At 27.8% G+C, this 25,889-nt stretch overlaps 1 protein-coding gene across 2 annotated transcripts; it reads left to right on the top strand.

Annotated features, from left to right (window-relative positions):
* The first annotated feature begins 573 nt into the window (after window positions 1-573).
* LOC126897687 (polycystin-2-like) lies at window positions 574-25,503 on the top strand. 2 transcript variants are annotated; one of them, XM_050671475.1, is made up of 8 exons: window positions 574-633; window positions 9,787-10,012; window positions 19,832-19,939; window positions 20,005-20,150; window positions 20,842-20,961; window positions 22,347-22,471; window positions 22,775-22,999; window positions 24,451-24,818. In XM_050671475.1, the coding sequence occupies exons 2-8, from the start codon at window positions 9,976-9,978 to the stop codon at window positions 24,470-24,472; spliced, it is 783 nt and encodes a 260-aa protein (XP_050527432.1). In that variant the 5' UTR covers window positions 574-633; window positions 9,787-9,975; the 3' UTR covers window positions 24,473-24,818. The 2 variants fall into 2 exon arrangements, with proteins under 2 accessions (XP_050527432.1, XP_050527433.1); XM_050671476.1 differs by lacking the exons at window positions 574-633; window positions 9,787-10,012; window positions 19,832-19,939; ... (2 more) ...; window positions 22,347-22,471; window positions 22,775-22,999 and adding exons at window positions 23,018-24,383; window positions 24,987-25,114; window positions 25,178-25,214; window positions 25,274-25,503 and having other exon boundaries at window positions 24,451-24,603; window positions 24,710-24,930.
* Window positions 25,504-25,889: the final 386 nt, after the last annotated feature.

Below are 25,889 nucleotides of genomic sequence, written 5' to 3'. Positions count from 1 at the left end.
CACAAGTAGTGTAGTTTTAATATAAAGTATCGAAAATTCGCACATTAACATTTATATGAATTAAAAACTTCTAACAGATGTATATGAAAATTCGGAAATTTTTTGAAAGAGTGTATGTATTTTTTAACTACATAAATCTATGATATGTAGTCATTTGGCCTACCCAGAACGCCGTATGTACTTTATTTGTTAATAAATAATCCTATGTTAGACCTAAAGTCTCATGATTCTTGTAACAAGATTCGTGTTAAACCAAATAATGATACAGTCGTTTTATAAAGATCATTATTTTTTCAAACATTCAAGTATCCTAAGGGTGACCACTGGTGATTTGGTCTTTGATGTACAAGTATATCAAATATGAAAATATCATAACCGCGTGTATACAACATTGCATGTTTTACAAGGTAAAATCTAAAGCAATTCAATTAAACGTTAGCTCATTTAGTATTTAGTCGGTTTGTGGTCACCATGGAGATAAACGCGCGCAGCATCCTCCCTTTTAGCTATACACACGCACACCCTATAAAAGTCTGGCGGTGGTGCGACGGACGTTCAATTCTAAAGTACATCCGACGAAACGCTTCATCACCAGTACCTCATGTTCATCCAGACAACCATCGGATGCCGTAAGTATGTAGAAATATTTATATTTTTCTGTACGATATTGTAGTTTTCTTTATTCTGTAATGCCTTGGTGCCAGATTAATAAAAAAATGTTTTCATAAAACTCTGCAATGGTAAAGTTTGAAAGATCTATGAAATATCAGCAAATTCAAAAACTCAGTTTAAAAAGAAGCTATAAAAATAACGTTTCCTACCTTTCGACGCGAACAAAAAAAAAGAACAATTTTATAAAAAAACATAAAAACGGTTTCAATAAGGTAACATTTACGACTAGCAGTATTGTCATTTTTGTGCGTGATATGATATTATGTAATATTCAATCTACTAGCAATAAAATATAGTGTCCGTCTCATCGTTCATATATTTTTATTATTATTTACCGGCTGTAAAGCTCACCCTAACGATTAGGTTAAGCCTATCTGTACACAAGTGTCCATTGACACAACATCAGCTTATTCGGTAATACTGCTTTTTCAAGAACTCTTAAGATCTCTTTTGTCACTTCAATATACGAGTCATGATAACACAGGAAAATGCGAACACTTCAAAAATTACTCTCAAGTAATTTTTTCATCAATTTTATGAAAATTTAATTGATATTCAAAAAAAAAAGAAATTAGTTTTATTTATGCTTGTAGTAATTTCAATACATTAAAGAGAAACATCATTGCAATTAAATTGAATGTAATTTTTTATTGAATTATGGAATATACAATTAGCTATGTTCAAAAATAAAATAAATAGTATCTTTTTAAGTAAAATTTTGTTTGATATAAACGGAAATTACAATTTTACATTTAATTAAAATACGTCAATATAGTATGAATACATATCGCTCTGTCATAAGGTACAAATTCAAAACAAAAAAAAAGGTAATATAACGGAAATTGCGTGTCGTTAACATGGCGGTACTCGGAGATGAAATTGGTTGTTCAACAAAATCCCTAAAAGATCCATTGTAAGATACTGCGATTGCTATTTTCAGTGTATAGGGATGAATATTGTAATGTATTTGATAGCATTCAAGTAGTTAGGATATGTCAAATTACATTACACAATTTTTCAACGCTTTTCATTCGTGTTGTTATTAAACGTCCGCATACCTTTTATTATTCATAGGTCTGATCATTTATTGGTGAACTTATAACCACAACATTTATTTAACAAATGAAATAAAACAAAACCTTATTAAGAGCCACTGTAATTAAACAATATAATTATAACTTATATTATACAAATGAAATTCAATTGTCCCATTGTCGAATAATTTACATAATACCATTACCAATAAGACAGTTATCGGAATACCTATAGAGTTTTTTGTACGTGGTACTTCACGATAATTTGATTGATTAAATTTATAAATAAATTATAATAAATATGTTTTAACAAATATTATTTTTTTAATTGCTAATAAGATATTATCAACATTTTTAAAAGAAAATATACTATACAACCATTAATGTTTTTTTAATATTTAAATTAGTTTTTTTTAAAATTCAAGATGAATTATTTTAAAGTTTAGCGTTGTATATAAATTTGAATATTCAGTATTCAGTTTTGAATAAATATTCTACTAAATAAAAGCATTTTATATTTCTTATTAGTTTATGATACGAGTGGGATGTCTGACATGCTAAACATTTCCCAGTCAACATTACATAAACGGAGCAAGATGTATATACCACGCTATGATTTTTACAAGATTATTTAAATAAAACAGTTTTAAAAGGGGTTCTGCTATATTTTTATTAAAAAAAGCTGAATTAATTATTCAATACTAATAAATAATTACAAAAATAAAACAAATTGATACATTGCCCACATTTCTATGAAAACGTTAAGTAAAATAGAATTTTGATAAAAACTTATGCATGGAGTTTCAACTTTCAATGCTTTCTTTTGTTGCTGCTGATATTTCAAATATATTCAATCAATTATTCCAACACTATTAATATTTCTTAGTTGTCTAATTGTCAACTTTTCTTTAATTTAAATTTCATAATGGGATAGTTTTTATTCTGTTATTGTTAATCCGTAATTTTTAAGTTGGTATTTGTAAAGTATAATTAACATTAAAAGCTCCCTCTATTCGTTATTTAGATGCGATTAAAATATTAAATAAGAAGTGAAATATAAACGACGAGCTTGATAAAGAACGTGATCAGGTTTATAATTTTGAATTTGACTTTTCACTAAAGAATTCGTTGAAAATAATATATAGTTGAAACATTACACTTACGCTGACTAAAAAGCGGTTTATTATTTGAAGTCTTAAAAATATTCGAGAAAAATCTCTGCTTTAGAATCATATATGTGGATTAGTAAACGCAAACGCCAGTCTCTATCTACTTGGTGGTAATAAAATAAAAGATGAATCACATTAGTACACGAATGTGTATAAAGATAATATCAGAGACTTAAGGAATATGTGTTTCTGCTTATGAAATATGAAATTCTTAAAATATTTTCAACAAAAATCTATTATATTAAACTATATTACTATCAAAGTTTGACTTTGTGTTATTTTTACAAATAATTCAGCCAACCTGAATTTTTGAATCTTCCCTCGAGTATAAAGTGAGTTTGACATACGATTATTTGGCGCACTTTGGAGACCTACAACTACAAGTCCCCTGAGGTGAAGCTACCCCTACGGTTCATTGATTTATATATATTTCTACATCATATTTCACTCATTTTTATATTTTACGACTTACTACTCCCCAATACTATGAAGACCTTCTATCTAGTGTATTGTTGTATATTTTTCAGTAAAATTTAGTAGAATACTATGTATATGTAGAGATATACTTGTAATATTATTTTCAATTTGAATTATTCATACTACATTATGCATATCATAATTATTTTCTGAAATTTATATAGACTGACTGAGTATGACGAAGCTTAAAATAAATAAAGCGCTTCTGATAAAACGATGAATAATTATTAGTATTTTTAACGATTTGTACTTAATTATTGGTTTTATTTAATGTTCACTGAGTTTTTAATTGATTTGGCTTAATGAGCCTGAATAGATTCAATGCATTTCGCTTGTGCAAACTATTTACATCCGGCTAATGTTAAACCTTCACCAAGTCTTGCTAAACAATATTTTTCACTTCCATTCTAAAAATATTTTAATGAGCACTGTGAAAATTAATCAGACTATTTGTAGAAGATAAAGCAATAACATATTATACATAATTTAACAATATTAAATCATATATAGGATGTTCAGGAAGTAAGGAAATAGGTTTCTATTGTTCTCATTGTTTATAACAATTAACTTGTTTCCTTACATGTTGAACGCCCTGTATAACAATATAAAATAGATAACATATTATATTATGTGGCATTTTGTTAAGGAAATTTTAACTATTAAGTTTTAGAGTTTAAAAAAATGAAAATTACTGTTAAATGATTGTTTTATTTAAAATAAGTTTGAATTATACCGATATCATTTATTATACATAATTCTAAAAAGTTAAATACAATCGGTATTTAGCGTAGTGAAGTTGAGGTATTTTTCAGATTAGTATTGATTGACAGCTAAAGTCATTAAAATCGCTGTCGCAAAATTCTTCAATGCGTATTTTGATTAAAAAAACTTTAAAAAATGTATCACGTTTATCAAAAATTACATAATTTTTTACTTAAAAAGTCAATAACTCACAAAAACTAAGTCACTGGAACATTTTCTGTTTTTAATCATGTATTTTATTAAGTAAACTTAAATTTTCAATAATTTAAAATATTGTAGGTATACGTTATTATGGAAAACATTTAAAAATTAGCTATTTTCACCAAAAATCATATGATTTTTGATTTTAGTTTTCTATAACTCCTAAAACCGACATTTCAAAAGACTAAGTAAGACTTATAACTACGTATGGGAAGCTAAAAAGAAGAATAAATTAACGTTTCTATCATTTTTTAATACAGGCTATTAAAATTTGAATAAAATCATTTAAATTATTAATTGATAACCACTTGAACTGATTGTTGTAAAAAGCTGAAATAAAAATTAGAACGAAGTTTGTACGATAAATTTAAAAATGTTAATTAAAAAGTTTAATAACAACATAAAAGAACCGTCAATCAATTAATAGTAAGATGAACATTACATAATCTTTTCTTGTTATTATTGTATATCTCGACTGGACAGCGTTGGGAAGTCGTGTGATCGTTTTTCCTTGTGGTCGCTTTATGTGTCGGTCATGAGTAGTGTCGACGAGGAAATGTAATTTTTATGAGTTGACAGAAATTATTCTGATTAAACTGCGGGTCTGTGGGAACGATTGATTCTAGCCAACACAAATACGTCCGTTCATATTATGTTATTGTAGTACACGAGAGGCTAAAAGGGAGCACTCGTGAAGGGGAATGTGTTAATTTGATAGGGACACGGATAGACGATATTTTTTTAAATTCTAATGTCTGCCGTCGTCAGTTTATGTTACTACTTGATGTTAATGTGACTGAATATAAAAATGTTTGTTTTTGATTTATTCACATTTTGATTTGATTTACATACGTTAAGAGGGAGAGATTGTTTTGACCAACAGGAAATTTTCTTATATAAATCTGATTTTCTAGTTTTGTTTATTTTATTTATTTCCTATAGAAATACTTTATTGGAAAATAATATTTTTTCATGAAAGTTTGCTAGATTGGCTGTCTAGTAAAGTTTTGGCGGTGACTAGGCAATTAACGATGGGAACAATGCCAAACACTAAACACTTATTACTTTTGAACAGCTTAACAAGCATCTACTTGTTTAACCTACCGAAGTACCCAAGTCAATAGTCTCTTGAGGTTTTGTTCATTGACCTTTCCTAACAAAAGATTTTAGTAATAAAATTTTTCTTAGTAATAACCAGATGACTTTCAAGACAACCAAGTTTTTCATTTTTCTTTATTCGTTGTTCCGGTTTCAGATAATTGAAAAATTATAAGCTAAAATTGTATGCTTATCTAAAAAAAAAAAAAGTACTTCGCAAACTGTTTATTTGTTTTAAATCAAATAAATTAAGAGATAAGTATCATAATAATATTATATTTTAATTAATTTGGAAAAAAAGTTTGTACTAAGTATACTTCATTGAAAATTATAAAAACTATACCTAAATAAATATCTTTATTAAAAAAACAGTATATAATAAAATACTCAGCCACAAAGAAAATATTTCAACAGTTTATCTGATAAAAGAAGACTATAAATATATCACTAAATAAGAAAATACTTGCAAAATATTCCTTTCATTGACTTTAAAGTGTTTATTTTAATTAGAACTTGCTGTATGTATTTCGCTTTATTTATAGCCTAAAAATCTTAAAGTGCAGTGTGTCGCTTTTAATGATAATAAAAATGATTACATTGTACCTGTCGACAATTTTGAGCACTTTTTACTTTATTTTTAATGTAAAGAAAACAAAAGGAATTTTTTTGGAAAAAGAAATTATAACTTCTCTGGGTATACCGTCATTTTATCAAAAGCTTTAACAAAATAAATAACCCAAGTGCGTCCTTAATGAAATACATTTTCTCGTAATTATTTTTTAGATATTATCTGAGAACGCGCTGTGAACTTGCAAACGTAGTAATACTATTCTCGAGATCATTAATTAGCAACTGTTAATTACAAGTTTCGCTCACTCAATCTGTTAACATGAAAGCGTTTTACAATTGTTAATACAAAATATATTGTAGACTGTATTATTTTTTAATGTTTGAAAATAAAAAAAAAATTTGCTGCAATTAATTTTAGACTCATTATAGTTAGTTTAAATTTTAAAAAATTATCTTGATTTAGTCGAGATAATTTTTGTAGAGAATATTAGTTTATTACCATACGTATAATTTTTTTTCATCAAATTTATAACATAAATTGCACACAAAACATCCCAGTTAATAAATTGTATGTTTATATGTATTTATTTTATTTTCCATTCCTTATTTAGTTATATGTTTATCAGTAATTAATGATACAGTACGTATTGACTGTTCTTAAATGGTAAAATTTTAGTAACAAAAATTTCTAAAGGAGAATAGCCTTTTAGACCGATTGTAAACAGTTTCCCAGGTAACCAGATACTCGGGTAAAGAAATATCATATGCTCTTCATTTATGGTAAAACACCGTTACTCCATTAAACTTTACACAACACTAGTTGTGTTACTAACTTTTGTACAACTTGAAAGTTCCGGCTACATAATTTTTACCATGTAGTAATTACATTTTAACATTAGTGTTGCGATTCTAAGTAAATAATAAGTTTTGTCTGACGTGTTGAGAAATTATTGTGATTTGAAATATTTTTAACGAGCATAACTCTCACATTAGTATATATTTAGTTATATTCATATTGTTAGAACCTCTTGACAGTACAAAGTATTAATGTATACAGAGTGATCGGTTTATTATATATAAACCACTGGTTACTTATAAAATAATTACAATGTTGATTAATATTTTAGGTATTTTTTAGTTACATATATTACTTGATTTATTAGCTGTTAATTACTTTTTAGAATCATCACTCTTTAATCATAGGAATTTATATAAAAATTAAAATTTGTAAGTCATAGATGATATTAAAAAGTTCTTTGTAACTGATAAATCAAAATATATATGTAGCTAAAAAAATCCAAAACATTTTTTTTCAATATTGTATTTACTTTGCGAATAATCGAGTGGTTTATGATAATCAGATCACTCTGTATAAAATGATTCAAACATATTAAGTTCACGGTATTTTAAATTATGATGCAAGCCTCAGAGTTGGTGACAAGATAAAATTTGAAAACCATACACATAACAAGGTAGAATCACGTAGGATAAATCCAACTTTACGAAAAAATGTCGCGTGGACGTTCATAGGAAATAAAGTCATTCTCAAATTAATATCCGGTGTTAAACTTATATTAGATGTACACAACGTAATTGATACAGTGTGTGACATTTTGCAGCTGTTATTTACAACCGGGCTTTGTCGACCCAATTTTCTGACGCTGCAGCATAGAAATAATTGTCAACGTTCGTTTTTATGGCGGTGTATATGTTGTGTACTCCGGTGATAAAATAATTGCAACCATCTACGAGTATAATAGCGATTCTGTAAAATACAACGCAGGCGTTAACATCTCACAATTAGTGGGGTACCGACCGCCGTTTGGGTAGAGTCAAGATAATTATTGTTTTTGCAAATGTGGAACAGACATACTGTTTTACTGTTTGACATGGCGTATTAATCGTAGGTAAAAATACAAGATTGTAAGTTGTCCTAAACAGAACTATATACGCTCTAAACGTTCCATTGAAAACTATTTGGAAGAGGATACTTACAATTAAAATTTCACGTGTAATCTAAGAGCACACGGTAATTGCAATATCGCCGTATATTATAGTGAGATAGATGAACCGTTTCTTAAATTCAATTGGGTGTCAGATGTCGTTTTTCTATTAAAATCTATATGATCTTATGGCAATAAATTTTTGTTGTAATTATAAGACTTTAAAAAAATAAACGTTAGAATAACTCGGTTAAATATGTAATCTAAAGTGCACTCGTATAGAGAGCACATTTAAATAATTAATAAAACTTTGAGCTATAATATTACACTAATGTAGTAATAGACTATTTATTTTTATTGTTTTGACTTTAATAGATAGCCGATTTAGTCACGTCTTACTTAAATAATTATTTTCTACGATGAAAAGTAATTGATTTCACTTGCAACATTGAAATTTGGGAATTTGGTATGCTGATATTTTTTCCGATTCTCCGTTATTGTTTTTTTTTTTTCTGAGAAGTGAAAAATGTTGCTGAACAATTAATAAGTGAAAAGCACGTACACACAAGTGTATAATGCAATTAATTTTCTTGTTATTTATTAACAAGGTAGTTACTCGCACTCGTGTAATAAGCAAAGTCAAAATGATCATTTAATCGACGTTTTGTTGAATACAATGTTTTACAATCAAGTATAATGCAAAATTATGTGCAAAATTGAATTGATGTTAAAATTGAACGGTAATATCGATCACTAGTGTTTTTTTAACAGTCGTAACTATACTTTAAACTATATTAGTACGGTGTTTGTGAAGCAAAAGTCAGATTAATCGACCAACGATAAAATATTTCAATCGAAATGATAATTTATTAGTCAATGATGATTAATAATATACCTTCTCTATGATGTATATTCCGAATTCCATTAAAAAAAAAAAAGAAGATGCGATAAGAGATTGAACACGTTTATTCTGACCTTGATGAAATAGTAATATAGTTCATTAATATTAANTCGAATTCCATTAAAAAAAAAAAGAAGATGCGATAAGAGATTGAACACGTTTATTCTGACCTTGATGAAATAGTAATATAGTTCATTAATATTAAAATCCATCATTTATAGACGCATTTTTTATAACATATGAGTGGGATAAAAAATTGATTAAATCTCAATTTATTAACTCATACTAAAAAATCTAAACAATTTGCAATTAACGATTCTTGATATTTGATTCAAAATATAATATTGAATTAATTTATTATGCAATACATTTATAATTTAAAACATAAATAACCAGAGGCCAAAAAGAACTGAAAATAAAAAAAAACAGACTCTTAGGTTGAACGGTGGAGTTACAAGAAGGGGTCTAGGTGTCTGAACCTCATCTCTCAAACATTGATATTCACATATTATTAAATAACATGTAAGACAAGATCTTTATATATAGTTAAAATATACAGTATTTTTCAACAACTTTCCTAGAAAAAAAGTAAATAAAAATTCGCTACTGGTTGAATGTTTTTTTTTAGTTATAGGTATGAGATTTAAACGAGTAATTTTCAAATATCATCTAAATAATTTAAAATAAATAAATAAAATTTAGTCTTTTCTTTGAATTGAAATTTTTTCTAAACTATAATAGTACACAAATAAATTTAAAGTTCACGATTTTAGTAAACAAATAAAAAAAATGTCAACTGAATCATTGTGTTATACAAAAATATGATTATTAGCAGTTCCCTGTTTTTTTTTTTTAGTATAAGTTGAAAATTGATGAGTTAAGTTTTATTTAAAATCGCCAAAAGGTTTTTGGACATACAAAACAATTTGAAAAATCGCAAACCTTTATTTATTTTTCAGTGCCTATTATATGTCCTTTGGTTGGGATAAATGTCACTAGTAGCGCTGAAACCTGAACACTCTGACCAGACCGTGCGATCGCCGGCGGCCGCAGTAGTGTTGCGCGTGTACTGCCACAGCGGGCCTTCTGTCTGGTCCTTCCATTCTGGTGCGGTACCGGCCCCGCATATGTAGTACTACCAGTTTCAAATGCTCGTCATCACTAGCAACGATCGTCTTTCAAACCGTAAGTTTTTGATATATTTAAGAGTTATAATTTTTATTGAGATAATCAGTTGTTCGCATCATTTATTTTTTTGTCATTATGATTATCAAGTACATAACTAGGAATAATTAATTTTATTATAGCCGTGGGTTTAGCGTTAAATGACGCGTACGAAATGAATTCAAAGTGTTATGCGTGCCGTAGGTCACAAAATTAGCATAGGACAAAACATTATTATGTATTATTGTAAACGTCTCGGCGTACATAAATGCTTTGGGATTTTAGTTAACATCCATTGGCGTTGTATTACTATTATTGTATTATTATTATGATGCGGGATCGTTGATCTAATCAGCGGCGTTGACCTTAGTGCCTCTCATGTAATGATTCTAACAAGCAGCATGCACATTTCGATTATTCTTTCAGTTGTTTATTTTTGAAACAAATGAACGCGTGTCGTTTTAATAATAATTATCATTTATTAACTATCATCGTTATCATTATTTTTAACTTTAACACACAAGCGTATCCAGGCCATAGAATATACTTGTCTTGGCAATGGCCTGCGAACGCATTGTCTTCCCTCTGCTCGGAAAAGAAAATAATACTATAGGCATTTTAAAAAGAATATGTAATATTTTACCCCTATACCAAGTGTCGTTCCCTACGTTTGCTGCGCATTGTCGCTCTAGTAAACTTCACAAACACAAAAACGCATTATTATACTTTTATAAGGTCTTAAATTCGAATTTAAGTTTGTTTTTGGCGCAGTAGGTTTATTGTATTTTAATGGCGCTCGGGGGCATTACACGAGTTTCGTGATTTAGATGGGATAGCAATAACTTTAAAACAGTTTAATCCGACTTGAGCAGCATGGAAATAGCAGTAGTGTTGATTATCCAACGTATGTAACCAATTGGCTAGTTGTTTTTCCTGTTAAGGGGTCATGCGGTGAAGGTGAACAAACGATGAAAAGCCAACCGAAAGGGCAGAGGAAATTGAATAATAATTCATTCATTGTATTGTATAGCAGCGACAATTTTAGTTTTAATTAATAATGACAACGACGGTTTTATATTTCTTTTGCTGAAACATACTCAAATATTTTCAATTATTATATGCTCACTGTACTCGTAAATGACCCTTTATCGCTGTTTTCCATAAAGAGGGTCCCATAAGCCAATAACACCTGGATATATGAGCTTAACGATCATAGTACCGTGAAATCACTAATGGCAATATTTTCGAATTAATTATTGCATAAATTCATATTCGGGCCTCGACCATGTACAACTGCACTTTGCCCGGTACTCTATTTTATTAGTTTAAAATAAGAGCTCAGCTAAACTATGACTGGACAAATTCCCCTCGCAGACGTCCCCAGTAGAATCCGACAGAGTTAATTAAAAAATATCATCTCGAGGGTTGCTCTCATATTGAATTCCGATTATTCCTCTCCGTAAACGTTATGTTATTGCTTGGCTGCTTTTCCCTAGACGTCTCGTGTCACTTCTATACGATTTATCAACACGGACAAAACCGCAAACCCTCCCCATTAGCGCTTCTATCCCTGACGGGGTAGCAGCAGCATAGCGAACTCATCATCGGTCAAAATACATCCAGAACTACTTCTCCCGTCAACCTTTTGATTTACGACCAAATGTGCACAGTAAATACAAACGACGTTTTCAAAATTAAATATTACTATTGAGAGTAGGTCGGCACTGTTTCCAAAATTATACGTTACAGTACGGGAAACTCGCAATAGTAAATAATAACAACCAATTTATGCTTCCCATGTAAAAGTCTATGTACTTATTTCACTTCGTTCACCGCCGTTTGTTTTTAGAACGCAACATTTTACTTCGAATTCATTGTGGCCGGTTCGTAAAACGCCAGATTAATTTAAATACTAACTCTGAGGGTAAAAGGATCAGATGAACTTTGTACACAAATTAATTTTCAGACTTGCTGTACTCGTGTTATTTAAAATGGGAACATTCGGAAAATGAAAAGTATACTTATTGTTTTAAATGCTTCGATAGACGTTTATTAAAAACATATTACACTCATAGACGTTAAATGAAATAGCGTGGGATTTTAGTTTATTAAATACTATGTTAGCGAATTACTATTAAATACAATGTGCGGGCAACAATATGATATCAAGGGCATTTTCTTCAAAGATATTTCAAACCGGCGACCTTGAGCTACCCTCTATGCGTTTACTCTTATCGGATAGTTTTATGTTCGAACCGGTTACCGTATTGTTTTGCAAAGGGACACGTGTTCGGAAAACGTTTATGAAAACCAAAATTCTTTTTTGACGTTTTCTTACTTCTCTCAGCTGCTGCTGTCAGGGCATTTAATTTTTTATTTCTAAGCTTCCTTCTCCAATAGTTTTTTTCTCCCCGTGTTTCAATCCCCGATTCATGTCAACGTTATAAGAACCGAATTTAATCGCATTGTATAGTACAAACAAAAGGTTAAGAAAATACTGCGAGTGCTATGAGGAGTACACGATAAATATATATCAAAAGGGATACGAATATACGTGACCAGGTCCACAACGCTCTTTAACCAGCCTATCCCTCTTTGTCGCACACACAGCACAACTGCAGTCTTAACGGTGCACGTGTTAGCTCAGCGTTTTATTTAATGTATAGAATTCGCTTGTAAACAATTCGGCACGTTGAGGGATGTATTTCTTGCCATCCGGAGGGAATACTGTGCCTTATTATTTTTATATTGGACATGTATAAGTGAAACATGACGGTATATTATTGGGATGCTTCTATGGAAAATCTGAAATAAATGTAACATTAATGGCATGATAATTTAGAAATGACATTGATTTGATGTGGTGTCTCCGTGAAAATAATAAAAGAAAAAAAAGAAAGTGTTTGCAAATCATTCGTACATTGTTTTACATCTGTTGTAACATCTATGTTTCCTCTTTTTCTTGTCGCCTTTGGCCTGGCTAACGGAATTATTACCCTGGTTAATCACGTACCAACAAAACGTACTTGGTCTATGTGCTATGGTTCCTGAGAGGAGGGCGCAAACAATCTTAGCCGACCAGGTGTTTCCCGAGAGGGCAGTGAGTATGATGATGATAAAAGGGGATACCCCCCGTGTTTCAAATAGCACAGCTGTGCTGACGGTTGTTTCACATGTAAAATATGTTTGTGTATATATCTTTTCAATTCACAATATGAGTATCAGCTGCTTGCGCGCGTAAAAAAATCTGTTTCTGTTAGCGATTGCATTCAGAAGAAATAGAATTTTAAACTGTTGTGTGTTCGTTTGCTTAAAGGATAGATAAAATAAAACCAGTGCACACGTATAGAACCCGTTGTGTTATTGATACTCCACTAAGTTTATGATTTCGTAACTTTGGATACACTACTATGGTAAATTTATTAGGAAAAACAGTTTCTAGAAGAGAAGGACACTATATCGACACTTAATTAGACGTCGCTCAGTGTTTGTTTTTAATTATGTATCAATTGATACATAAATTCGAGAATTGAAATTGAATAAAAACAAAAAGGAAATTGAATTCAACCAACCGTAAACGTGCCTTCTGCGTAATAATGTTAAAAGTCATTTTGCTGAGAGTGTCGTCGGTATGGATGAACGGTTTTTTAACAAGATTCCTCGGGGGATTTCATCGGATAAAACATAGTACTGTTGTTACTCATTGATGTAAATAATTAATAAAAACAAGACAAAAATAGTGGGATGGAACGTCGGTAGTACATAGTGCGTGGTAATATCGCTCGTAAAATTGTCGGTCCGCTCAGCTCTATTAATACAAAAAACCCTGACGGAATCAATTGATGAAATGTGTAGCAGCAGATGTTTGCTATATGGTCGGTTTGTGCAGTGTTGTTGCGACTGTTCGCATGTGATACAAAATTTCGTGGCGGCCGTTAGCTCAAGATAATAATCTATAGATATTCATGAAAAAAACATAATGTCACTCGATTATACCGAACGAGAAAAACCTTTTTATCGCTTTGTGCGAGTGCCCCATCGACTTGTGAATTCATCGTCAAGCCGTTTTTTTTTTCATATCGTATGTGTAAAATGTTACAACATTTAAAAGTGACTTCCATTATCGGTCGTTGACGTTTAAAATTGAATAAAAAAAATCTTAGAAGCTCAAAAAGGCTGATGTTAAAAGCCACGGTAACGTTAGAGAAGGGATAAAGGTAATTTTCAGTCCCCATGCCAAATCACCCATTGATCGCAATAAAATAATATTTAATAGGCTTCCAAAGTTCTCTCATCGGCACAACTACATTATTAGTTTATGATGCAAAGCTGTTAAATTATTATTGCTATTACCAGAACTGGCATTAATTAAAATCCAAAGTTCCGTTTTGTCAGTTCAAATAACATTATTGAATAATACATTTGGCAGATAAAAGGGAAGTACGGGCACAATATATCGTTACGTCACCCTTATAATATACATTAAAGACTAGTATACACTAAACATAAACTCGTTCTCGTATTTTGGCTCGTATAACTAGAAAACCAAAGTAGAATTAATGTTAATTTTATAGGTTCGACTTATTTTTTAACGTTTTCCCTGCTACATGGTATCTATCTCGTCCATTTTGCTGTTGGATATTATCGCAATGAACGCTGACCATTTGCAGCTACACATAGTCTGTACTTAGAGTATTACACGGGAACTCTTAACTAGTAGGGTAAGAGAGACTAGTAAAGTGAATAAAATACTATAGCGGAAGCACATAAATTCGGCGGGTAACTGTAATGGAGGTAACAAATTCACTATGCGGCGGTTGGCTGGCACTGAATAATGTAAAAATTCGCCTGGGATACGTTGTACGATTACTTGGATCTCTATTCCAACAGTATCACATCACTATAAAAAATTAATAATTCTACGTGTCTACGTACCGTATTAAAAGTCAGCGACCCAACTTAGGGGAACAGAGATGAATAATATAACTCGACAATGGCTTCCCGTTTCCCTTGTGGGTTCGCAGTAAATTATAATATTATAACACTTATCTTGCACAAACAAAACCAACATTTTCTTTAAACATTTGCTTTAAACATGTTGTTTATGTTTTATGTAAGATACAACTGATTTTCACATAAGCTAACAGTGAAAATTAATCTATAAAATATGCTTCACGGTGACATTAATTCTAATTTAGTGTTCTAACTTTTAATTAACAAATATCGTGCGAATAATAGTTAAATAAAAGTTTTATCAAAACATGAGCTATGTAGAATACACATAATAATTATATTGTTTAATTTATTTAATAATCTTTTTTTTTTGTTATTTTACAGAATTTCAACACGCATCACATTTTTTCTCACATACCAGACCTTATCATTCTTCGCCTTGTGTGCATTTTAAACAACTGGACGGAGAACTGATAAGGGCTGGCATGTTGAATTTACGACAAATATGAATATTTAATGGCTGTTATTTAAAACATCCGAAATATACAGCGATCAACTGAAAATCTGTAGAAAACGAATTAATTTGTATTTAAGAGTAGTCTATAAGAAAAATTATTTTAAGTTATTTAAAATGCTATTTTAATTAACCTTAACATTTTTTCTTTTTTCTCTAAACATCGCCGTTTAAAATAAAAAGTTTACAATTCAACATGATGAAGTACTTAATAAAACCAAAGTTATAGTTTAGCAAAATTGAGAAAACTGTGGATAAATTTTTTTTATAACTAAAAAAATTAGAAATTAATACTTTGTCTAAAAAAAAAATTTAAGTAATAACATTAATTCTTTTAGACCCTCAATACTCTATTCACTACAATACATCCAACTCACCATTTTTTAATTTTTTGTATTGGCAAACATAGTTTGAAGTTATAACTAAGCTTCCAACACCAAAATATCTAAATAATATAAGCAACAAAATGTAGTAAAAAGTTGAAAAATAAAATTCTCTGAAAATCAGGTTTTAGATTATTGTAGGGTAAAATATAAATTAAAAGTCTGGTTAGAAAGGGTTAATTAATTTTTTTATTTAATTTAAATTGAAAAAAAATATAATATAATCTATTAAAATTAATTTAAAGACATATATGTACTGTGGTATGTGGTAAATTGCATTCATTATAATTATGATTACCAATTTTTTAATTATGATATCATTTGTTTATATGATTATGACATAACGTTTTAATATGGTTAATAAAATACAGGAAAATAACATTTTAAGTGTTTTAAATACTAAATATTTGAGAATAAAACTATAGCATTAAAGTTTATACAAATAAAAAAAAATTAAAATTAATTATAATAGTTGAAAAAAATAAATCATCGATAACTATTGGCGTACCCATCTTTTACAAAAGAAAGGAGTAATAATATCAAAATACATTCTAAAGATATTTAAGATTTTTCAATGAAAAACTGAAATGATATTACTTTTAACTGTCATGTATTTTTTGTGTTTTTTTCTGAGAATACTCATCATCTACTATTATTGTCAAACAAAAAGTCAAATGTATAATGGTATCATTTGATCATAATGAGTTGCTAAATTGTAAGAAAATCATTTTTTTTTAAATTGTACTGTCGTAAAATAAATGTAACTTCATAAAAAAATGTAGCACTACAATAAAAGTAGTATAATGATAAATAATAATAATATAAATAAATGATTTTCAACACAAATTGTTTTACAATATAATATGAGACTTTTTAATTACAATTTTTTTTATTTTAAAATAACTAAATATGTGGTCAGATTCAGAATTATATATAATTATTGATAACTCAAATGATATTTATTTGTGAAGTTTACTTCAGTTTACATATAGATCCGAATATTTCTAGTTGCAGACAATTTAATTCAAATTTTAAAAAATTCCCTGAATTTTTTTTTTATTAATAAAAAAAAATATTATTGATAAATCCCAAAAATAGTATTTTAAAAATATATCAATATACATTTTTTAATGAAATTAATTTTAATGAAGTGTAAGTTTGTAATTATTAAATATTCAGATTTTTAAAGATTATAAATTGTTATTTTAAAGTTTTGATATGTAATAAAAACGATTTTATACTGCCATTTTTTTATCAGTAGATAAAATTAATGAACTGAGTGATTATACTTGAAAATATGTCAAAATATCATAAATTTTTTTTCATCTTTTTACAATTATGTTTTAAAAAATTCAATATATTTAAACCGTTATCAAATTACAGTCTTTTTTTAATATAAAACTAAAAAACTTTGATATCTAGAAATAATCAATTATTAAATCTAAAAATCATACAATTTTCAGTAAGAATAGATATTTATAAATTTTGAGGAGTAACAGAATATCTATACGATTAAAAAAGAAAAACGTTTTAATGACTTGTCTTTACGAGTAAAGTCAACAATCATAATATTTTTAGTGGATATGATCATTTTATTTAGATAGTTCTATTTAAAAAATGCGGACTAAAACAAAAATTTTATTGAAATTTTGATAATATTCCTTTAACAATCAATAGCTGATATAACGGATTTTAAAATGAGAAAATAAATGTTTAGAAAAATTAATTTTTACGAGTCATTAGTCACTAAGCATAAAATTAAGATCTTGATATTTTCTGTAAAATAGCCTATTTTTAAATGTTTGACATAGCAGCGATGTGCTTTTATCATATAAAACTATTCAAAATAAAGTTTATATAATTAATAGTATGGTTAAAAAGAAAAATATGTTTCAATAACTTGTCTTCGATAAGTAATTGACTTTGAAAGCCGAAAATCCTGAAGTATTTGATGGACATGATTGATTTTTTCAAAAATTATTTTAAATCGAAGCGTATAACGTCATGACAATAATTTTAAATAGTGTCAAATGTCAATCAACATTATTATGAAAAATGGCTCAACTTTACTACACTATATTTAACTTTATAATTTTCTACTAAAATATAATACAATGGTTTCTAGGCAAAAATATACTACATGGAAACACCTTTTAAAAATAAAGGTTTCTCTTAGAGATAAAATATTATTTTACGTTTAGCAATTTAATATTTCATGATTTAAAATTATGTCTGTTAGAAGCAGTAGACACCATAAGTCTACCAAAAGACATAAGTCAAAATTCAATGATCAAAATGGAGAGCCGGCAGTACCAATGTCTTATATTGAAATACCTAAATGTACGACTGATTTTACTGTATTTGAGATTGAGGCACAGGTAGCGGTTTGAGGATATTAATTATTCAAATTTATGTTTACCTTATTTTCTATATAGTAAAACTTAGTTTTAAATAATACAATGATATTTTGTGTATTTAATATATGATGTATAGTTTAAAGATATCTAATTTGTATAATTCTATGAAATATAAATTGTATTAGTTATGTAAAGTTAAAAAATTATAAGTTTTGGAAGTCAAATAAATTAAGATATAAAATTATATTATGACCATAAAAAAACTATAAGACATTTTGTTGAGAATTCAAATGTATAACTTTAAAGTGTGTAGAATATTTAAATATTTTACTTTTATTATTTACAACTAATAATATTATAGATTATAAAATAATGTGATGTTAAATTATTTTATTATTTATTTAATTAAAGAGGCATTAGCATAAATAATTTATAAAGTACAATTTACTTTTACATAATATTAAATAGAACTAAGTATTTTATTTTATAAGCATAAATATGCATACAGAGTGGAACAGATCTAATTGACAATTTTCATAACATTTAAGATAATTAATATTTCGCTGAATTAAAAAAAAACTATTTAAGCATTCTTAAATGATATTAAAATAATTATTTATTATCGGTTTTTAATAAAGAAAAAATAAAATCTTTACATTTTTTTTAACATATAAAAATTGTCGTTTTTATCACTTTTCTTACAAAAATTTTTAAGAACAACAAATGACAACAATTTTAATTTAAATACTTATTGAGTTATAAGAATTTTAATACTTACAGTGGATAGGTTTTACGCAAGTTTATACCAAACAAGCTGTACAAACCAGTACTAACTGACTCGGATGCTAGGATATTAAAGTAAAGTGCTAATAAAATAATTGAGAAGGAGACTTAGAAAGAAAAATTATTAGAACTGTATTAAATTATAAAATTATAGTTGTTCACATAATTTAAGTTAATTAACAATTATCATGGAACATTGATAGAAGAAAAAATCAGAAAATCTTTATTGAATACATGCCTTTTTTTATCATTCGTGTTGCAACTAAAAGATATTAAGAGTTGTAATGATACGATATGAATTCTTAATTTATATAATTATGTGCCAAATAAATGTTTATTATTATTATTATTATTATTTTTATATGCTTTAAATAAAATTTCTGAAGTCTTAGAGTATATAATGTTATAAAAAATTATAACATTAACTAAAAATAATAATATAAGTTTAAACTATACTCATTCTTACATAATTCATTCAAACTAAATATTATTAATATTATGCCTTAAATTTGGTTTAAAAAATTTGTCTGTTTAAGTTTGACATTTGAACCGAACCTAACTTAAGGTGTTCGTTTCAATACACAGTTTATTCCAACAATATTTAATATAATTATTACATTCTTTAAAAAATGTTTCATTTTTACATAAATGTAATAGAAGTTTTTTTACGTAATGGAATGTAAGGTAAAATTTCCATGAAAATGTTATATTAAATATAATTCGTACAGAAAATTTTATCGACAGTTATGAAAACATTACACTGCTTTTGTTTAAAAGAAATGTGTATGTTAAAAGTATAAAAGTATTCTTACGAAAATTTTAATCATTTCTTGTTGTTATTTTGTTGTAGTTTTAACTCGCCAAATTGCAACAGATTTGAATAACAGAGAGCTGTATGTTCAACTTTCAATACATGAAATGTGCATATACGGACTATTCTTCATACTATTTTGCATTTGTTTGTTTTATAAATATAAACTTATAATTCTTAGATAACAATTTATTATTATTTATTATTTATAGCATGTTGCGATATGTATACTTACGATGTTTTTGCTCTCAACCAAGAAATATCTTCTTTGTTTTTGGATAGTAGTTTTGAAGTTACAACAGCTGATGGTATTTCTATTAAATTTCATGATATAATTACTATGGAACATTTATGGAAGGTTAGTTTTCCTAATATAATACAATATATTTATATATTATATATATTATTCAGTGGCGGATCCACGGGGGGGGGTTTTCGGGTCCGGACCCCCCCCATGGGAATAATGTTTTTACATTTCATGCTAAAATTCTAGATGACTCAAGCTAAAAAAAATTTTTTCTTCCAAATTCAATTTATTTCATAATAAAAATAATTGTTAGTATTGTAATTCAAAATTTCGAGTGATTATAAAATATTTTTTTGAAAAATCGATAGATGATGAAGGATGTAACATGTTTTTTCAAGCACTCTTAAATTTTCGAGGTTTTTCGAAAAATTTTCTGAGAATTTCCTCTTCAGTTATATTAATGTGATGGTGGATGTTCAAAGACGCAAGGCCGTTGAGACGCTCCTGTACCATCGTGTTTCTAAGATAATCCTTAATCCGTCGTAAAGTCGAAAATGAGCGTTCTGGAGTTGCTGTTGTCACAGGTAACACTGCCAAAATTCGCAACATTTTGTTGACGTTTTTAAAAGTTTCATTATTCATGATCTGAAAAAATTGCTTCTNGTACGGGCAATAACCCTAGTAAAACCTTGATGAAAACAACTAATTAATTATTTAACAGTGAAACATTTTCAATTTGCATTTATGATGTAATCTAAGTTAGTAAAATACTCGCTGAAATTAATTGAAAAACGGTTTTTAGTACTTCTACGAAGTGTTGTGTAATAAACTGTATGGACTTGACAACAGTAATATGTTAAATGTTACAAATTCAGAAATTATATATAGAAATAAATTGCTTTTCAAACCAAGAGTTCGACAGGTAAGGTTTTATATTTTTATAAAAGATAAGTAACTAATTTTATGTGATACCATTTATTTTTTTTCTAAAATAATTATTTAATAAATTAATAGAGTGAAACTTTTTTGAAAGTAAATGGATTGGGTTATATAACTTTAAAAATCTTATAAATTATCACTGTCATATTTATTGAAGAACTATAGTGTTAATAGGACACAATAGGGAGGAAATTAATTAAAGGCTATAGGTGTGGACATCAGCTCTAGAAGAAAAGGGTTTAAGAATAAGTAGGCGTAAGACAGAGTATATAAAGTACGAGTTAGGTGAAATAAGGAAACCAGTGATAATAGGCGAGGACGTGATTGGAGAGCTGGAAAGTTTTAAGTATTTAGGGTTATTTGTGTAAAAGAGCGGTGGTATTAACGAGGATGTAAGACATAGGATTAATTGCGGGTGGTTGAAGTGGAAAGAAGCGTCTGGCGTCTTCTGCGATAAAAGAATTCCAATAAGGCTGAAAGGTAAATTCTACAAGACTGTAGTGAGGCCAGCTATGATGTATAGTTCAGAATGTGGGTCGGTTGATAAGAAAGTAGAGCAGGGAATGAGTGTAGCAGAGATGAGAATGCTTAGATGGATGAGTGGAGTGACTAAAAAAGATAGAATAAGGAACGAGCATATAAGAGGGAGTATAGGTGTAGCGTCAATCATGGTTGAGATGAGAGAAAATAGACTTAGATGGTTTGGTCATGTTATGATGAGAGAAGAATGGGAAGCTGTAAGAACAGTTATAGAAATGAATTTTGAAGGAAGAAGAGGTATAGGAAGACCAAAAGGGAGGGATGCTATTGAATGCGATTTGAGGACAGCTGATGTGAGCGTAGATGATATGGGAGATCGTGTCAAGTGGAAGTTTACAATAACGGTGGCCGACCCCAAGTAGTTGGGATTAAGGCGAGGAAAAAAAAGAAGATATTTATTGAAGAATATTTGGCATATTTGTATTGGGTCCATTTAAAAAATATATATATTTCCAATAAGTTAATTTTTTTTTTATAAGTCTAGTTTTATTTGTTTTCGAGCCCTCATTTAGTAGATGCTAAATATTTTAAATTGCAATGGTAAATCAGAACCTAGTATTATAATATTTTATTTATTTATCAGTGGAGGTGCTTTTAAACCAAGCTATATTTAATACCATGATAGAAATAGGTGTTGATTATTTAAATTTTTTTATTATTAATTTGTTCGATTTGTAAATTACTTATAGTTTTACAATAAGCACAAGTTATCTAAGAATTTATATAAAGATAATGGTTTAATTTAAGAAACTGCTCATTAGCATTACTTCATGACTTTAGATATATAATAAATTAACAGCCAAAAATAATATTAGCTTTGTCAAATAGGTCAGAGTAGAAGAGGGACATTGTGAGATACGAAATCAATTTAAAGGATTATTTAAAGAATGTTACGTGCCATTTGATACAGAATATGAAGAAAAACGAAGCTTTGGTCCCGCAAACGATTCGCAGTAAGAAAGGGTCACTTAAAGTGCGGTTTATTATTTAAAAAGAGTTTCGAACGTTTAAAAATTTCGTAAATTATTATCTGAATTAAAACTATTTTTTGTCTTTATAACTTATTACTGAATTTTATATGAGGCACCTAGTGTTAAAAAGAATATAGTATGTTAAATAAAATATTAATAATGACACTTAGTTTTTTTCAGCTCTGGATGTCTCATATACTAAATATTATTTGTGATAATTGTAAATATTACAAATATTTACTAATTATAAACTATAATTAATAACAATAACCTATAATTTTTCAGATGGTTGTATTCAGGCGAAACTCGAACTCAGGGAACATTTTATAGTGGGAAAATATCTTATTATGGACCGGGTGGTTATTACTTTGATTTTCCCGAAAGAAAAGAAGATGCTAAGCAATTAATAGATGGTCTAAAAATGAATACATGGCTTGATAGAGCAACAAGAGCAATTTTTATTGATTTTGCTGCTTATAATGGGAACACTGATACACTTTGTGTTGTTAAGTAATTAATTAACTTAACCACCATAAACTCAATCCGTTATAAGAATCGGTTACAATAAGAATTGTACTTAAGTTATTGGAAATATTTCATCTTGATATATTTCATCATAGCATAGTAATTTATATATTATTGTGCTATAATGTTTAACCGAAAAAAAATTACGTGTAAATTATGATTGAAATGGACCTTATTAGAATAAGACCATATGAAACTGAGGCGTGAATGGTTTAAATCATTGTAAGAGCTTATTCTTTTAAAAATAGACCAGGTTGGACTGAGTGATAAAAAAATTGTAATAAACTAATTGAAGATCTTAAAATTTGATGAACGGGTGGGCTGCACCAGAAGTCATCAAAATGTAATGACTGGTAAATTTTCTAGGCATTTTGAGATCTATCTAGTGTTATAAGGACACGGTTGCGTATCAAGATTAAGGATCATGTAGAGTTTTGATTTGTAACATAAAAAATCATAAAATAATATTTTTTTTAAATATTAAATATACTAAACGATAATAACGATGAGTTATTCATAAATTTATCTTTTTAAATTGAGAAATAATATAATTTTTATCTAGACTACTACAATACTTGTATTTAATATTTTATATAGGCTTATATTTAATTTATTATGAATAATGAATTTATTAACCAAACACGTAAAATCTAGTCAATTATTTATTTAAGTTTAGATTTTTATGTGTTTTAGACTTATTTTAGAATTTCCAGCATGGGGCGGTATTGTACCATCATCAACAATTCGATCTTCCAAGATTCGCTACTATTATATTAATGATTCAACACCAGCTTTGATCATTTCAATATGCATTTTTTGTTTTTTAATATATTATACTTATGAAGAAATTATGGAGTTGCTGTATTTTAAATTTCGATATTTTACAATATTTTGGAATATAACGGACTTTATTATAATTGTTGTAAATTACTATTTTTAAACTTCTTTTAAACAAAATGTCTTATCTCGTGTTATATATACTATAGCTTGGATGGGGATGTTTCATAATAACTATGTTAATGATACAATACGAGCCAGGATTTAAACTTGAAAAAATCATAATGTCTGGCAAAGGTCAAAAATTTCTTCAAATTTTAACTGACAGACACTCTTATTTGAATTTGTTTACATCCTTCCTATTTTTTGTTGTTTGTATTAAACTAGTAAAATATACCGATTGGACAAAATCAATGACTATTATATATTTGAGCATTGGAAGGGTAAAGTAAACCTTTAAGTTAAAAGGTGTACTTGATAATTAGAAATATATGATTTTTAGTGTTTCAAAGTTGTTTTAGGTTATATGGTTGTTATTACATTAATTATTATTGCATTTGCCGTTCTGGGATACTGTGCATTTGGTGCTCAGGCACGTTAAAAAAATATAAATTTTATGTTGAACTTATATTTCAAATATAAAATTATTTTTCTATTAGGTTGAAGGATTTTCTACAATAAGTGATTCTTTAATGTCTGCGTTGCGGATTCTTATGAGAGATTTTGACTATCATTCTGTTGCACACATCAAACAAGGATTGACCACATTTTTTTTTATAACATTCACTTGTATTGTAATTTTTGTACTTTTAGTAAGAACAAAACATTTTTTAGTGCAAAAACTAAATTTCTTAAGATATTTTTGATAAATTCTATAATCATTTGCCAGGGTTATACAATTAAAACTAATTTTTTTAGACTATGCTAATGGCAATAGTTTTCCACGCTTATTTTGATGTGGATATTGAAGAAATGATTGGAAAACGGAAAATATATGTTCTTGACAAGTTATCTTTGTATACTGAACCAATTTTGAGAAAACTGGATCTTATTAAATTAGAAAATGGACATACACATTACAAGGCAGAGGACGAGTTAAATGAAATTAGCTACCAAGACTTTTACAAAATACTAAAACGGTTAATATAAATTGTAGCAATAATTTAAATCAATTCAATATTTTTAAATTTTACAGTTGCAATTATGTTGATTCAGAAATTGAAAATATCATCAAACAAAACAATATTCAGCCACAGGAAACAATTAAACCAGAAAAAGTTAAGAAATTATTACAAAAACTGGAAATGATGTCTAATTCAATAGGTATACATAAAAAATTTCCTATAATTTTTAGAATAATAAAAAAATAATAATTTTTATCAACAGAAAAAATAGACAAGAATGATTTAGAAGAAATCGAAAGGTAAAATAAATAGTAATTACAATCACTGTATATGATTTCTTATATTGAATATTTTTTAGGTTGAATAATAGAGTAAAATTTTTGAATAAAAATATGGATTTAGTTAATGACCAAATTAACTATATTATAGCTAGTTTAAATTCCATACGAGCTTCTACAAATTCACTGTAGCTACAACGAAAATAAGCAACTATATAATTAATGTTTAAATAATGTATGGAAATTAAAATATTGATAAATTTATATATTAAAAAATCTTTTTCTAATTCACTTTTAAGAATTCGAGTTTTGAAAAATTAATTTTTATATAGACAAAAGACCAGCTCTTAATTTTTGTTGAAAAAATAATGTAATATATGAACAATACAACAATACAATTATATCACTAAAATTTAACGGTAGTTCTCTATTTAAATGCACTGAGTTATAATAAATATAGTGTTCGCTATATATAAGAAACTTAAAAATTTGATTTTTTAATTTTCAGATGCCTATTGTTAAAAAATTATATAATATTTAGTCTTTCTGCGATACAATAATATACAATAGTTTTTACAATACAACATTTTATGTTGATTATTATATGTATTTATAAATTGTGTTCAATTAATCCGACTACACACATCGGTCATTAAAAACTTTATTAATTGATTTGAAAACTTATTAATGTGTTTT

This window comes from Daktulosphaira vitifoliae, unplaced genomic scaffold, assembly GCF_025091365.1.
Source record: "Daktulosphaira vitifoliae isolate Bord-2020 unplaced genomic scaffold, ASM2509136v1 Scaffold_2, whole genome shotgun sequence".
Taxonomy (NCBI): domain Eukaryota; kingdom Metazoa; phylum Arthropoda; class Insecta; order Hemiptera; family Phylloxeridae; genus Daktulosphaira; species Daktulosphaira vitifoliae.
This window is presented reverse-complemented; position numbering and strand designations above follow the sequence as displayed.